At 41.8% G+C, this 12,909-nt stretch overlaps 1 protein-coding gene across 5 annotated transcripts in view; it reads left to right on the top strand.

Annotated features, from left to right (window-relative positions):
• The window catches only part of CNKSR2 (connector enhancer of kinase suppressor of Ras 2), a 361,047-nt gene that overhangs the window by 288,302 nt on the left and 59,836 nt on the right, over nt 1-12,909 (top strand). For all 5 annotated transcript variants that reach the window (XM_065413945.1, XM_065413940.1, XM_065413934.1 and 2 more), the window contains 2 exons: nt 7,356-7,456; nt 9,455-9,989. In XM_065413945.1, coding sequence (XP_065270017.1) covers nt 7,356-7,456; nt 9,455-9,989 — 636 coding nt within the window. The remainder of the gene's footprint in view (nt 1-7,355; nt 7,457-9,454; nt 9,990-12,909) is intronic.

Below are 12,909 nucleotides of genomic sequence, written 5' to 3'. Positions count from 1 at the left end.
ATGCACCCACGTGGTTGGACACGCCCGCCTCAGGCTCCGGCCTCTGCAGCTGTGGTTGGCCCAAGTATATCGCCCCAACAGCGACCCATTGGACATGGTCGTCACGATCCCGGCTCGGGTATCGAGCGCCCTCTGTTGGTGGCTCGACCAACAGCAGGTCTGCGCGGGGGTCCCGTTCGCCGCCCCACAACCAGTTCTGACGTTAGTGACAGACGCGTCGGACCTGGGTTGGGGGGCGCACCTAGGGGACCTACGCACTCAGGGCTTGTGGTCCAGGGAGGAACAGTTGCTTCACATCAACCTGAAGGAGCTGAGGGCGGTTCGCCTCGCCTACCAGACCTTTCACGCCACCATAAGAGGGCACGGCGTGTCAGTTCTGACGGACAACACTACCGCTATGTTTTACATAAACAAGCAGGGCGGGTCCCGGTCCTCTCCTCTCTGTCACGAGGCTCTCCTTCTCTGGGACTTCTGCATAGCCCATTCAGTGCACCTTCGGGAGGCATATCTCCCTGGGGTCCAGAACGGATTGGCGGACCGTCTCAGCCGGTCCTATCTCACACACGAGTGGAGGCTGAGGCGGGACATCCTCCGTTCAATCTTCCTGAGGTGGAGGTTTCCCCAGGTGGATCTGTTTGCCACCATGGACAACAGCCAGTGCCCACAGTTTTGCTCCTTCCAGAACCGCAGTCCGGGCTCTCTGGCGGACGCCTTTGCAATCCCGTGGGGCGGGAGCCTGCAGTATGCCTTCCCCCCGTTCCCACTCATCCACAGGGTCCTTCTAAAGACCCGCAGGGACAGGGCGACGGTCATTCTCATCGCCCCGGCGTGGCCACGTCAACACTGGTTTACAACTCTCTTAGAGCTGTCCGTGGCCTCTCCGATAACCCTTCCCCTCCATCACGACCTCATAACACAAGACCGAGGTCGCCTACTCCACCCGAACCTGCCATCGCTGCATCTCACGGCATGGCTGCTCTCTGGCTAAGTGAGGTGGAGCACAGGTGCTCTCAGGAGGTCCAGCAAATCCTCCTGGGTAGTAGGAAGCCCTCCACAAGGGCAACCTACCTTGCCAAGTGGAAGCGCTTCTCCCTCTGGTGTGAGCCTCAGCGCGTGCAGCCCTTGCAGGCCTCGATACCACTGATTCTGGACTACTTGCTGCACCTTAAGCGCCAAGGCCTTGCCCCCGCTTCTATTAAGGTGCATCTAGCCGCCATATCGGCGTTTCACCCGGGGGAATTGGGGCTGTCCGTGTTCTCCAACCCCACTGTGGTCCGATTCCTCAAGGGGCTGGAAAGGATGTTCCCCTACACTCGCCCACCTATACCCCCGTGGGACCTCAATCTGGTCCTCACTAAGCTCATGGGGCCCCCCTTTGAACCCCTGGCCTCTTGCTCCCTCATGCACCTTTCATGGAAGGTCGCGTTCCTCGTGGCCGTCACCTCGGCTAGGAGGGTGTCGGAGCTGAGGGCCCTCACCTCGGAGCCTCCTTATACTGTTTTTCATAAGGATAAGGTGCAGCTTAGACCTCACCTTAAGTTCCTCCCTAAGGTGGTCACGAGTTTTCACATGGGGCAGGACATCTGTTTGCCGGTGTTCTTCCCCAAGCCCCATACGGACCCACGCCATCATAGCCTGCATACCCTCGATGTTCGGCGGGCGTTGGCTTTCTATCTGGACCGTACCAGGCCTTTCCGCAAGTCGACTCAACTATTCGTGGCCATTGCGGAACGGATGAAGGGCCAGCCTATTTCGACGCAACGCCTGTCGGCGTGGATCGTGCTTTGCATACGCACGTGCTACGAGCTCGCCAACGTGCCTGCACCTCCGATCCGGGCTCACTCTACTAGGGCCCAAGCGTCCTCGACGGCCTTCTTGGCGCAGGTCCCGCTTCAGGAGATCTGCAAGGCAGCCACCTGGTCATCGGTTCATACTTTCACAGCCCACTACGCGATCCACCATCAGACCAGAGATGACGCGATGGTCGGCAGGGCGGTGCTTCAATCTGTTATTCCTTGACTCCTATCCTCCTCCAATGGTAAGCTTGTGAGTCACCTAATGTGGAATGGACGTGAACAAGCACTCGAAGAAAAAAAGACGGTTACTTACCTTCTGTAACTGTTGTTCTTCGAGATGTGTTGTTCACGTCCATTACACTTCCCACCCTCCTTCCCCTCTGTCGGAGTCACCGGCAAGAAGGAACTGAGGGAGGGTCGGGCCAGCAGGGATATATATACGCTAGGGCAGGGCGCCGCTCTGGCGGGAAGGGAGACCCTGCGGGCCCGACGGGAGCCGCTGAGGGAAAAAGTTTCCGACGTTCGTGCACGCGGCGCGCGTACACCTAATGTGGAATGGACGTGAACAACACATCTCGAAGAACAACAGTTACAGAAGGTAAGTAACCGTCTTTTTACAGTAAGATCTTATTTTCCTTTAAAAAGTAAATAGCTTCCGTTGTATCTTTTATACCCTTAAATATGGTATTAGGTACAGTATATTTTTAATTGGATAGTACATTGATCAACCCAATAAAATCTGTTAAGTAAGGGCTATGTGATGTATGAACTTCAAAATTAAATTAACAAAAGGTTGAAAATATCTAATAGTTTATATGTTACAGCAAGAACCACTCTTCATCAATATATCAAAGGGGAATAGAACCATGTAATGTACTTCTTTGGACCTATATTTGGTGAAGGTGGTAGAATTGCCGACAAAAAACTATAGACTAAGCTATTCTACCGTACTGTACTGCCTAAATACCAGGTGCTGATACAAAGAAAAACTGAGTGGTGATATATAACCAGTGGTCAAAGTTGCACTTCACATGAAAGTGGCAAAGTTGTTTAACTTAAAGTGATGTGGCAGTGTGCAAAATAATTGTCACTCTCACGCATCTTGTATTATTATGTGGAGGCCAAACTCAGGGAGTGGTACCCACGTATGATGTGGCTGAGTTTTGCTCCAAGAATGTTTGGGATGGTGTGTATGTAAACTACAATCTGTGCTTTATCTTGAACTCTTAGTCCGGGAGTATAGTGCAGTAAAATCTCATTAGGTGGACAGGTTAGTGATAGAAAGCTAAGGGAGATGTCATTTTATTCGTAAAAATCTACAGAATCATAATTTCAATGGTGTCAGCCTCTGTGGAATGGCAGGGGGGAATTCACTGCCCCTCTGGCTCCCAGCTCCAGGTCATCCAGTTGGTGGAAATTTTGATAATATAATGTCATCAGAAATGAGTCAAATTGGGTATCATTTGAAAGCCCTTTTTCTCCCAAACACAATGGTGCCAAATGTGATGAATCTAGAACATTTATGTAGATATATATTCGTACAAATGTTTAAAACTCAACTCTTTTTGAATTATTCTTTAATTACTCACATAAAAAAAGACATTCATCTTCAGTAATCCTAGGGAAGCATGCCTTGTCATGGAGGACCTAAAACATTTCTTTATCAAAGACATCATCAGTGTCATCTCTGTCTATGGCACCACTGCTAGACACGTCACATTGATCCTCATCCACACCACATTCACATGTCCCTGTGCAAGGCAGGCTGCTGGCCAAATATTTGCAGGGTGGTGGAGATTTGGTCTTTGCACTCCACTATTTGATTAGCTGAAGGATTGATTTGGGAGTGCCTGGTACTTCACACACAACTGGTGTGGTCAGTCCATCTTCCCAGACCTAAGGGGAGAGTAATTTTGGATGCATTTGATCATCCTGGAGCCATCCTATTGCTTGATAATTTGACTCTTGATAGCAGGTATAAATGCACCCCCTTGTTGGTGGCAATTTTTCTCCATCTGTCTGCTTCTTGGAAAAACATCTGCCAACATAGCTCTGCAAGTGTCCTAATGGTGGTCTTCAAATAGTAAACTCGGCATATGAACACCTCTGGTGCATTTATGCCTTAATCAGTGACTTTCTCAGCTGTTCCGAGCACCATCAGAGTGAGGAGAGAGTCTTCGAAGGCTGAATCAAATGCCAAGATAATTTAGTCTTTCCAGCCAACCTTCCAGTAGTGTCACATCCAGAAAGAGCATGGAAACCTGGCAGTGTGGTGGCTTATAATGGTCCGAGCGATATGAATACATCTCTGAGGGATATGCAGTGATTCTGGTCCCCAGCAGCAGGCACCAAAACAGAATCTTGCAGAAAGTCTTGGTTAGCATCTCACAGAGAGCACTAGAACATCTTTGTCTTGTGCAAAGATCCAGAGTTTAGAAGCACCTCCCTCTGTGGTATTGATGGCATGCAAGATATTTTTAGTGTCAGCTTCCTCATGAAAACTAGGAAGAAACTCCACTGAACAGTTTAAGGCAGCAGTTTCATTACACCATGCAATGATGAAATTCCTTGAGCAATTCTTCACATGCTGGATCATTTTTCCTGCAAGGTATGCAGTTAACTCATCCTTCATGCGAGTATGAGACAGTAGTTTCTTCATTGTGACATTGGAGATGTTCATGGAGTCAATGAATTTGTATGGGACCAGTGCAATACCATGGAGTCTCCTCTTTCTGGTAATATTTTTAATTGATTCCTCTGCATATGTGTCAAACATGAAGTGGACTTTGTCATAGGTCCAGTATTTTCTCTGTAGGCACATAATGAAGTGTTCAGCCACATCTTGGCAGGTGTTAACAGTTCCTGGTTTATTGAGAGGTTGTACCTCAGCCATGCCATCTATGATTGCTACCCTGAAAGGCCTTTGCTGGCATGAGATACCGGTCACATTGTCAGTAGGTGCTGGCTTAGGAAGACTATGCAAGATGTGCATTAGTTTGCTTTTCAGGTAGCAATATGCATTGTTCAGCTGCATTCAAACATTGAGTGTGATACCACGGATAATTTGTCCTTTCTCAAAGTCTCACACAGATCAACTCACACTGAGATCTGGACAGGATCAGGAGATGAGCAAGCGACCTATCTGTGGTTAGCTCTGTAGTAGTATCTGCCACCTTCAATCTGACTTTCCTTTTTGCATTCGAGCACAGCTTTAGTCTGTTCTTCTTGATTGGAGCCCATAAATTGACAGAGCCTTGGGTAATTCTTTGGGTTGTGAAGGCTTCATACAAGTCATGGCCCAAAGTATCCATTCAACTGACATCTTTAGCTATCTCATCACTGAAGACTGCTTTCATCATGATATTAATGAGCTCTGGTCCATCAAACACAAAGGGGTTGCTAGCGCAAGTAAGCTCATTTGTAGCTTTAAAATTGCCCTTTCTTGGCATTGAAAGAGTCTAATGAATCTAGGTGGTGCTTGGTTACTTCTGGGGAAGTCATCCCAGTCATGCACCCTGTTAACTTTACTTTCCATGCAACGTTCTCACTCAAAGTGACTGCTTCATACAGTTTCTCACTTGTCTCAAGTGTTGAAACTGTGCTTAATTAATGCCTTTGGGCTTCCATCTTCCCGCAGAAGCAGGTGTTCTTCTCAAAATGCATGCCATGGGACCTAGGATAAGGTGAGTCTCACCCAGAGGTGGCACTGGTCCCAGCATATTCAACATTTTCCTGTTGTTCAATGTATTTCCTCTCCAATCATGCCAAAATCAATTTGTAGGTGGACTTCTTATAGTGTGTAAGGTGCCATCGAGCATTGTGTTTAACCAGGTCCTTCATGTTGGTATTCTCCAATGATTCAGCTACTAGTTGGTACTCTGTCTTCCCATTGATGCCTAAAAATGATCAAGAACAAAGTAAAAACAAGGAGTTTGTAATAAATTACTTTGTGATTGTAATTAATTATGTTATATAATGTATGTTATGTAACTATGTGCATACCATTTGTAGATGTATTCCAGTGATTTCTGGCTGGATGTCAATCTCTTAACCAGAACCTCATTACAACTCTTTTCACATAATAAACAAAGCTGATAAACAATACTACTGAACCACTTCTTTTTTTTGCCGATGATGGCAAATCAATTTGAAGCACTCCTTCCATTTATAGTAATCTGTAACATAAAAAATATTAATCGGGTATCATGTTCTGAGCATTCACTGATAACGTAACATAGTACTATCAGTCAATTTAACTTTGTGAGGCTGCATGTTCAACATGCCTGTGTTAAAGAATAAATTTAAAACATTGATTTTTAAACATTTTCTCAAAAATATATCTACATGATTATTCTAGGTTTGTTATGTTTGGCACCGTTGTGTTTGTGGGTGAAAAGGTTTTCAATGATACCCAACTTGACCCATTTCTGATGATATTGTATTATCAAAACTTCCATCAACCAGAGGACCCAGAGTGAGGGGCAGCGAGTCCCCTCTGCCATACCACAGAGGAGGATACCATAGAAATTATAAGTCTTTAGATTTTTACAAATTAAATGACACCTCCCTTACCTTTCTATCATTGCTTGCCCACAGAATTATACATTACAAACGCTGTCTTTTATAATTTCTTTTTCTCTGTTGCCCACTTACCAAATACCAAATTGGTGCAAATTAGACCCCATTTTATGGCCAATTTAAGCCTAATGTGCAATCTACAGCACCACTAAATTTGGCCCAAGGACTTCCATGTCCATTGCACTTGCTGAATTTGGCTCATTATCTTATCAGTCACATTTTTGCTGTGATAACAAGGCAGTAGGCATCTTACCAACATGCCTAAGACAGAGACAGATTCCTGTCTTACCTCCCATACAACTGATTCCCACTGGAAATCACATCAAAGAGCCTGAAGAGCTGTGAGAAATTCATGAAAAGACTATACCTGACTATACAGGTGATAGGATTTTGTTTGTTTGTTTCATATTCTTCATGTTGTTAGCTAAGTTTGTTAGCGTTAATGCTGCTTCATAACTCAAGGATAATAGCAAGTTAAGATTTTTTTCATTTTTTTTCTACTTGAAATATAGTTTCAACAGACTCCAACCAATTTTTGTCCTATTTTATTTGGCAAATGTTGATGTAGTAATGTTGTGTAGAGCCGAATGTTTTATAGAGTACTATGAGTATTTTGTACAAATGCCACGTTTATCGTTTATATACTCTACAGTTTGTATTCACAGTGTTTCAGTAGATTAGTATGTAATCTGCTGAAGATGGAGTGATAGGTTAAATCTATAAAAAATGTTTTGAGGTCGTTCTGTCTTTAGATTATAACAACTTAAAATTATTGTGGTTGTCATTTATGAAGTCAGCAGTTGACAATGCTTATTTCACAGTGGTATCTGAGGTTTGTTTTGGCATTTGTTTTCTTGAAAGCTAGTGTGTGTGTGTGTGTGTGTGTGTGTGTGTGTGTGTATATATATATATATATATATATATATATATATGCATCAAGATAGTTTAATTTTTGGATTTGACATGTATACAATTTTTTAGATTACTGGAGTGAGAGTGATAAGGAAGAAGCAGACACTCCATCAACACCCAAACAAGACAGTCCACCACCCCCATATGATACATACCCACGACCTCCTTCGGTAAGTCATCTACAGTTACTTATTTGGAAAGGTGTTTGGCATAAAGCATCAGTTTTGCCTACTTGAATCATTTCTTGTGAGATTAAAAAAAAAATCTGTAAGTATAAAACTCTGAAAAGAACAAATTTCATTATCTCAGTCCTTGATAAAATGTTTGCATTCATCCCTGGGAGGTGTAAAAAGACCATAAAACACATTTTTAGTCACAACCTGTTTCTGATCAAACTTAAGATCATGATGATTGTGTATCTTTTTAAATGTATAGTTTTCCTGAATTTCAAAACCTCCATATGATTAGTGGTCAGGAAATAGCCCTAGCTGGAAAATAGACAAAATATTGATTAGCATCAAGGAACAGGGGTGTATAGGTGTCATTCGTAAGGCTGGAACTTTGTCCAGGGGCAGGAAAGGAAGCTGTGATTTAATAATCATGTCTTGCATAGCTACAGAGAAAAGAATCTGTGTTCTCTACAAGGAGAAGGAAAATCAGGGAGAGAAGACTGCTATGCCATAGACTTAAAAATAAATAAACAAACAAAGAACAAACACACAAAAATAAAACCTGATGCTCCTAAATAGCCTGAGTTAACATGGAAGGCAACAAGGTTGACATTTATACAGCTATGGTTCAGTGAAATACTCTGTTTAAAAAAAAAATTGTGGGATGATGATGCTTTTCTCCTTTTCTCATTAAAAAACTCCGAAGATGTTATAGTACTTTACTTTCCAGTACACTGCTTTATTGAAAACATTCATTAAACAACACAGCTAACTAACACTAGAACAGGCCCAGGGGAGCAAATTTTATATGTGACAATTAGAAATAAGAGGACAACCAGCACTGCTATCTCCACCAATGTGTACAAAACCCTGGTTTTGTGAGGACACATAACCTTGCTCACCAGACAGTTAGTTCAGTTACAGAATTCCTTCCAATCCCTCTTATGACACCATTTCTAGGACCACTCCATTGTACAAAACAGAACCTACTCACTCAAGTAGAAGCCCAGTTACCCTCGGTAACATTCAGAGATTCTTCCTAAACACACGATTGTGCTGTCAAGTGTAAACATCAAGCAACACCCTTTTAAGTAGCAAAATGCACTCTTAATTTCCAGAAAAGCTTCAGTAGTTATCTAACATACAAGTTCTGTCTCCAGTGATTACAGTTGTTTTGTTTGTGAAAACTTGTGTATATCTATAAATTAAAACAAAAAAGCTAATCTTACTCAGTTTCTTCTCCCAGCAGTTGTTAACATAAGGCCAGATTATGAAGCTCGAACTCACACCGCCTTCAGAATTTTTAAGTTTTGTCGATGTACTAAAAAATTAGTGGATCTTAAAAAAATGGAATAAACAAAAGTAGGAGCACAAAACAAGACAAAATTTAAAATTCCTGGTTTCAGAGGTGTATAAGTTATCTGAGTGCAAAATGTTGGATTGGAGCATATGGGGGAAGTATTTTTTTTCCTGGCTATATAACTTAAAGGACATTTTTATGTAAACTTTCCAAAGCATTCACCTTCATACTGAGTCCAAGCACTGAAAACTTCATCCCAAAGAAATTTGTTTAAGGAGTTACATGCAACTAAATAAGGGTTGCAGTGGAATTTGGATGTCATCTGAAGATAGTACTCACGAGCTAATATAGGGCCAGATTCTGCCACCCTTGTACGTGCTCGGTAGTGTTTTACTCTGAATAATGTGAGTAATCCCATGGAGTCAATGGGGCCGTTCTGCAGAGTAAGGAGCATTCAACGTGAGTAAGAATCTTATCCACAGTAATTGTGTTAGTGTGTGTGTGTATGTGTACGGTATATTTACATATATATATGCAGAGACAAAATATGACCATAGGAGACAAAACTAGTTAATCTGGTAATACATGCCCTCATGATTAGAGTGAATACCATCATGATAATATGACACCTGCGTATTTATTATTAGTAGATGTGAATGTATTTTAATCTAAAAACTATGTTAATGTTCATTTTGTAGATGAGCTGTGCAAGCCCTTTTGTGGAACCAAAACACAGCCGACTTTCATCTACAGAAACTTCCCAGTCACAGTCTTCGCATGAAGAGTTCCGTCAAGAAGCAGTAGGGAGCACCACTGAATCACCTGTACGCAAAACAGCCAGTCAGCGACGTTCCTGGCAGGATTTAATAGAGACGCCACTGACAAGCTCAGGACTGCACTACCTTCAGACTCTGCCTCTTGAGGATTCAGTGTTCTCTGACTCAATTGTAATCTCTCCAGAACACAGGCGGCAGTCAACTCTTCCAACTCAAAAGTGCCACCTACAGGATCACTATGGTCCATTTCCCTTGGTAGAGGGTGAGAGAAAGCAAGTGCTAAATGGGAATGGAGGCAAGCCCCGCAGTTTTACTCTGCCTCGGGATAGTGGGTTCAACCACTGCTGTCAGAACCTTTCAGTTAGTGCCTCTGATCACCAGGAAGATGTACAACAGAAAAAGTTAGATGAGGAAGAGGAAGAAGGGAAAGCAGCAGCAGAAAACCAAGAAGATAAAAGTAAGTATTGAATATTCTCTATGGCTATTCAAGATTCCTATTTAAATAACTTACAAGTTGAAAATCTTTTCCTCTTTAATTAAAACAAAATGAATAGTCTCTTTAATTTTCTTTTAAAATTTAACAATTTACCCTTGTTGCAGATGCAATTGAAATGACCTTTCTGATTTGTTTTTTGTACAGTTCCTTAATAACTAACAGAATGATGAGTCATGTACCTTAGATTTCAGAACAGCCCATGGTTACAGCACAGAATTACTATTTTCTTCTAGTCATTTTTAGTTAATGGATTTTGTTTCTCTTTCCTTTCCATTTCTACTCACTCTCCATCTCCACTAACACACTCATGCCTTTGAGACATATTTGGTGGGCTTTCCAGTTCAGAACCTGCTCCTGTTGAAGTCAATAACAAAACTCCCACTAAATTCAGTAGTGCAGGACAAGGCCCTAAGTGCTTACTGTGTAGGTTGTAGAATCCTGACAAGACAGCTGAGCAGGTTATGACTAGTTCAGAAAATAAATAGAATATATTTTCACCAGTTCTTCACCATTTTCTAACATGTAATTTGAAAGATAAAAATACAAGAAACAATTTATGAAACAAGAACTTCATAGAAGATATCTACATGAACAATTGGGATAAAAATGAGCCTGAAATAGCATATTCACTTCTTCCATGGTGCATTAGCTCATCTTGAGATCAGTTTTTTTGTCGGAGTAATCCAAATTAACCTCTAGAACAAGGATTTCAGAGGAACCTTCTCCCCACATGTGCATACACTGGTATCAGACAAATCTACCCCTTATGTGTTTCATGAACTATCCATCGCCATTATTTATAGAGCTTCTTAACATATGTTGGCTATCAAAGTTCATTTACCAACCATCTTGAAGGGCCAGCAAACAAGGCCTGCATCAGTTAGTTATGGGGTTATGCTACAATTAAGTTATCTGTAACAGTGAAGAAGGCAGACAACCTACCAGCCTCTTGAAGGAACTGTGGTTGCTACTAACCTGAATCCCTCAAAATGTGTAGAGGGCCTGTTGGCAGAGTTGGCATGAATAAGGAGTCTGAAAACGATAGAGGCAGAGAGGTGGGAAAGAGTAAAGAAGTTTCACAAAACTACAAAACAGACAAAAAAAGGTATCCATTAAACTGTCAACCTAACAGTACTGCTGAATATTGGAATTAGTGTTGAATTTTTTTATTCTCCATGGCAGATGTGAATAGTTTTGCTCTATATTTATGTTTTTAATTGATAGATACTAGATACTCTGTGATATGCATCTGGCTTTTAATTAATCCTGGTGCCATTTTTTTAAGGTAAATTTTCATTTCAACTCATCTGGAGCACCTTTCAAACATTTACATTTAATAGGGTAACATTTAGGCTACTAAAGAGTCAGAACTTAAGATGTCTGATGCAGTTTGCTATATGATTAAACTCCATCACCCACAGACAAAACATGTTACCCTAACTACTTTTCCCCCTGGGGATTTGGCCTTCAAATGAGCTTTTAATGGTAGCAATAAAAAATGATAACATCCTCCCAATTTATGAAAGGAAAAGAATAGCAGCACTGACACTGTTAGGGGTGGCTTAGAGACTTTGTTATGGACCCTGTGTTCTTAGGTGATTTAAAGTTCAGTTGCAAAGCTTTTTGTCGTTGCATTTTAAACCACACAGCAATAATAAAGGGACACACCTTGGATTAACAGGCCGGAATCTGGACTACCTTCCCCCCACCCAACCCCCCCACGATCTCCCCCACCCCACATTTCAAGCCCCTTCTCCAAAATTGACATGTATGTTTCCATTTTGAAAGGGTCTCCTTGACAAGCTCATGTTGGGGTTTTTTGTTTTGTTTTGGTTTGGTTTTGTTGTGTTTTAATTTTAGGAAAGCAAATAATTACCAAAGAGGCAATCATTTCAGAGATGTTAATGACTAGCTAGAAGGGCAAAATGCTCGTGGTGAATTATTAACCGTGAGAATATAAAAATGTGAAGAAAATATCAAGTAGCATGTTGAAAAGTTTGAACTGCTTGTTGCTATGGCTACAATGTTCTGTTTATAGTACTGGCCTTTTCCTGTGTGCTAACCCATAGACAGACAGGATTTTATTGCCAGCCTTCTTCCAAAATGTAGAATCTCAGTTTCTGCGCTGTGGTGACACAAACTTGCTCATAACATTGAGTTTGCTGAGATGATGAGTGCATTTGGGCATGTTGCACCATTACCCCTCTTTCTCCATGTTGTGAGAAAGCAAAAAATTGAAATTGACAAGATTCATTCTTTCAGGGCCAGCAGGGAGAACAGAGAGAGAGAAAGAACAATAACCCCCAGTTTCCATATACAGTGTTACCTTTAGAGACAATCCAAGTTGGGATTCAGAAGACCCTGTACCTTGTAATGGATTCTTTAGAGTAGTACCCTAATTAGGGTGACCAGATGTGGGACAGTCCTGTTTTTTGGGACTTTTTCTTATATAGGTTCCTATTACCCCCCACCCCCAATTCGTTTTCTCACAGTTGCTATCTGGTCACCCTAACCCTAATGAATCTCAAATAGTTATGATCTATTGGATAAATATATGTGTGTTAAAGTTGAATCATTTCTGTTGATTTTGGGTAATAAATACAACTCCTTTGCAACTGTTAACATGTGAGTTAAATGTCATTGCTGGAAGTTTGTCTTTGGGGCTTTTTGTTTCATTTGTTTTTAATTCTCACCATTACAAAATACAAAAAATAAAATCAACTAATTTAAAACTACAATCCCTTATCCCATGTTTTTGAAAAATGTTGTTCAGACAACTGCACACAGCTTAGGAATTCAGTGCTTTGTTTATGACCCTCGGTCAGATCATCAGCTAGTGTAAATTGGCATCGCTCTATAATAGACTTCTATGGAGCTCCAC

The sequence above is a fragment of the Emys orbicularis genome, chromosome 1 (assembly GCF_028017835.1).
Source record: "Emys orbicularis isolate rEmyOrb1 chromosome 1, rEmyOrb1.hap1, whole genome shotgun sequence".
NCBI classification, from domain to species: Eukaryota; Metazoa; Chordata; order Testudines; family Emydidae; genus Emys; species Emys orbicularis.
The sequence above is the reverse complement of the archived record's forward strand: the minus strand, read 5'-3'. Positions and strand labels throughout refer to the sequence as shown.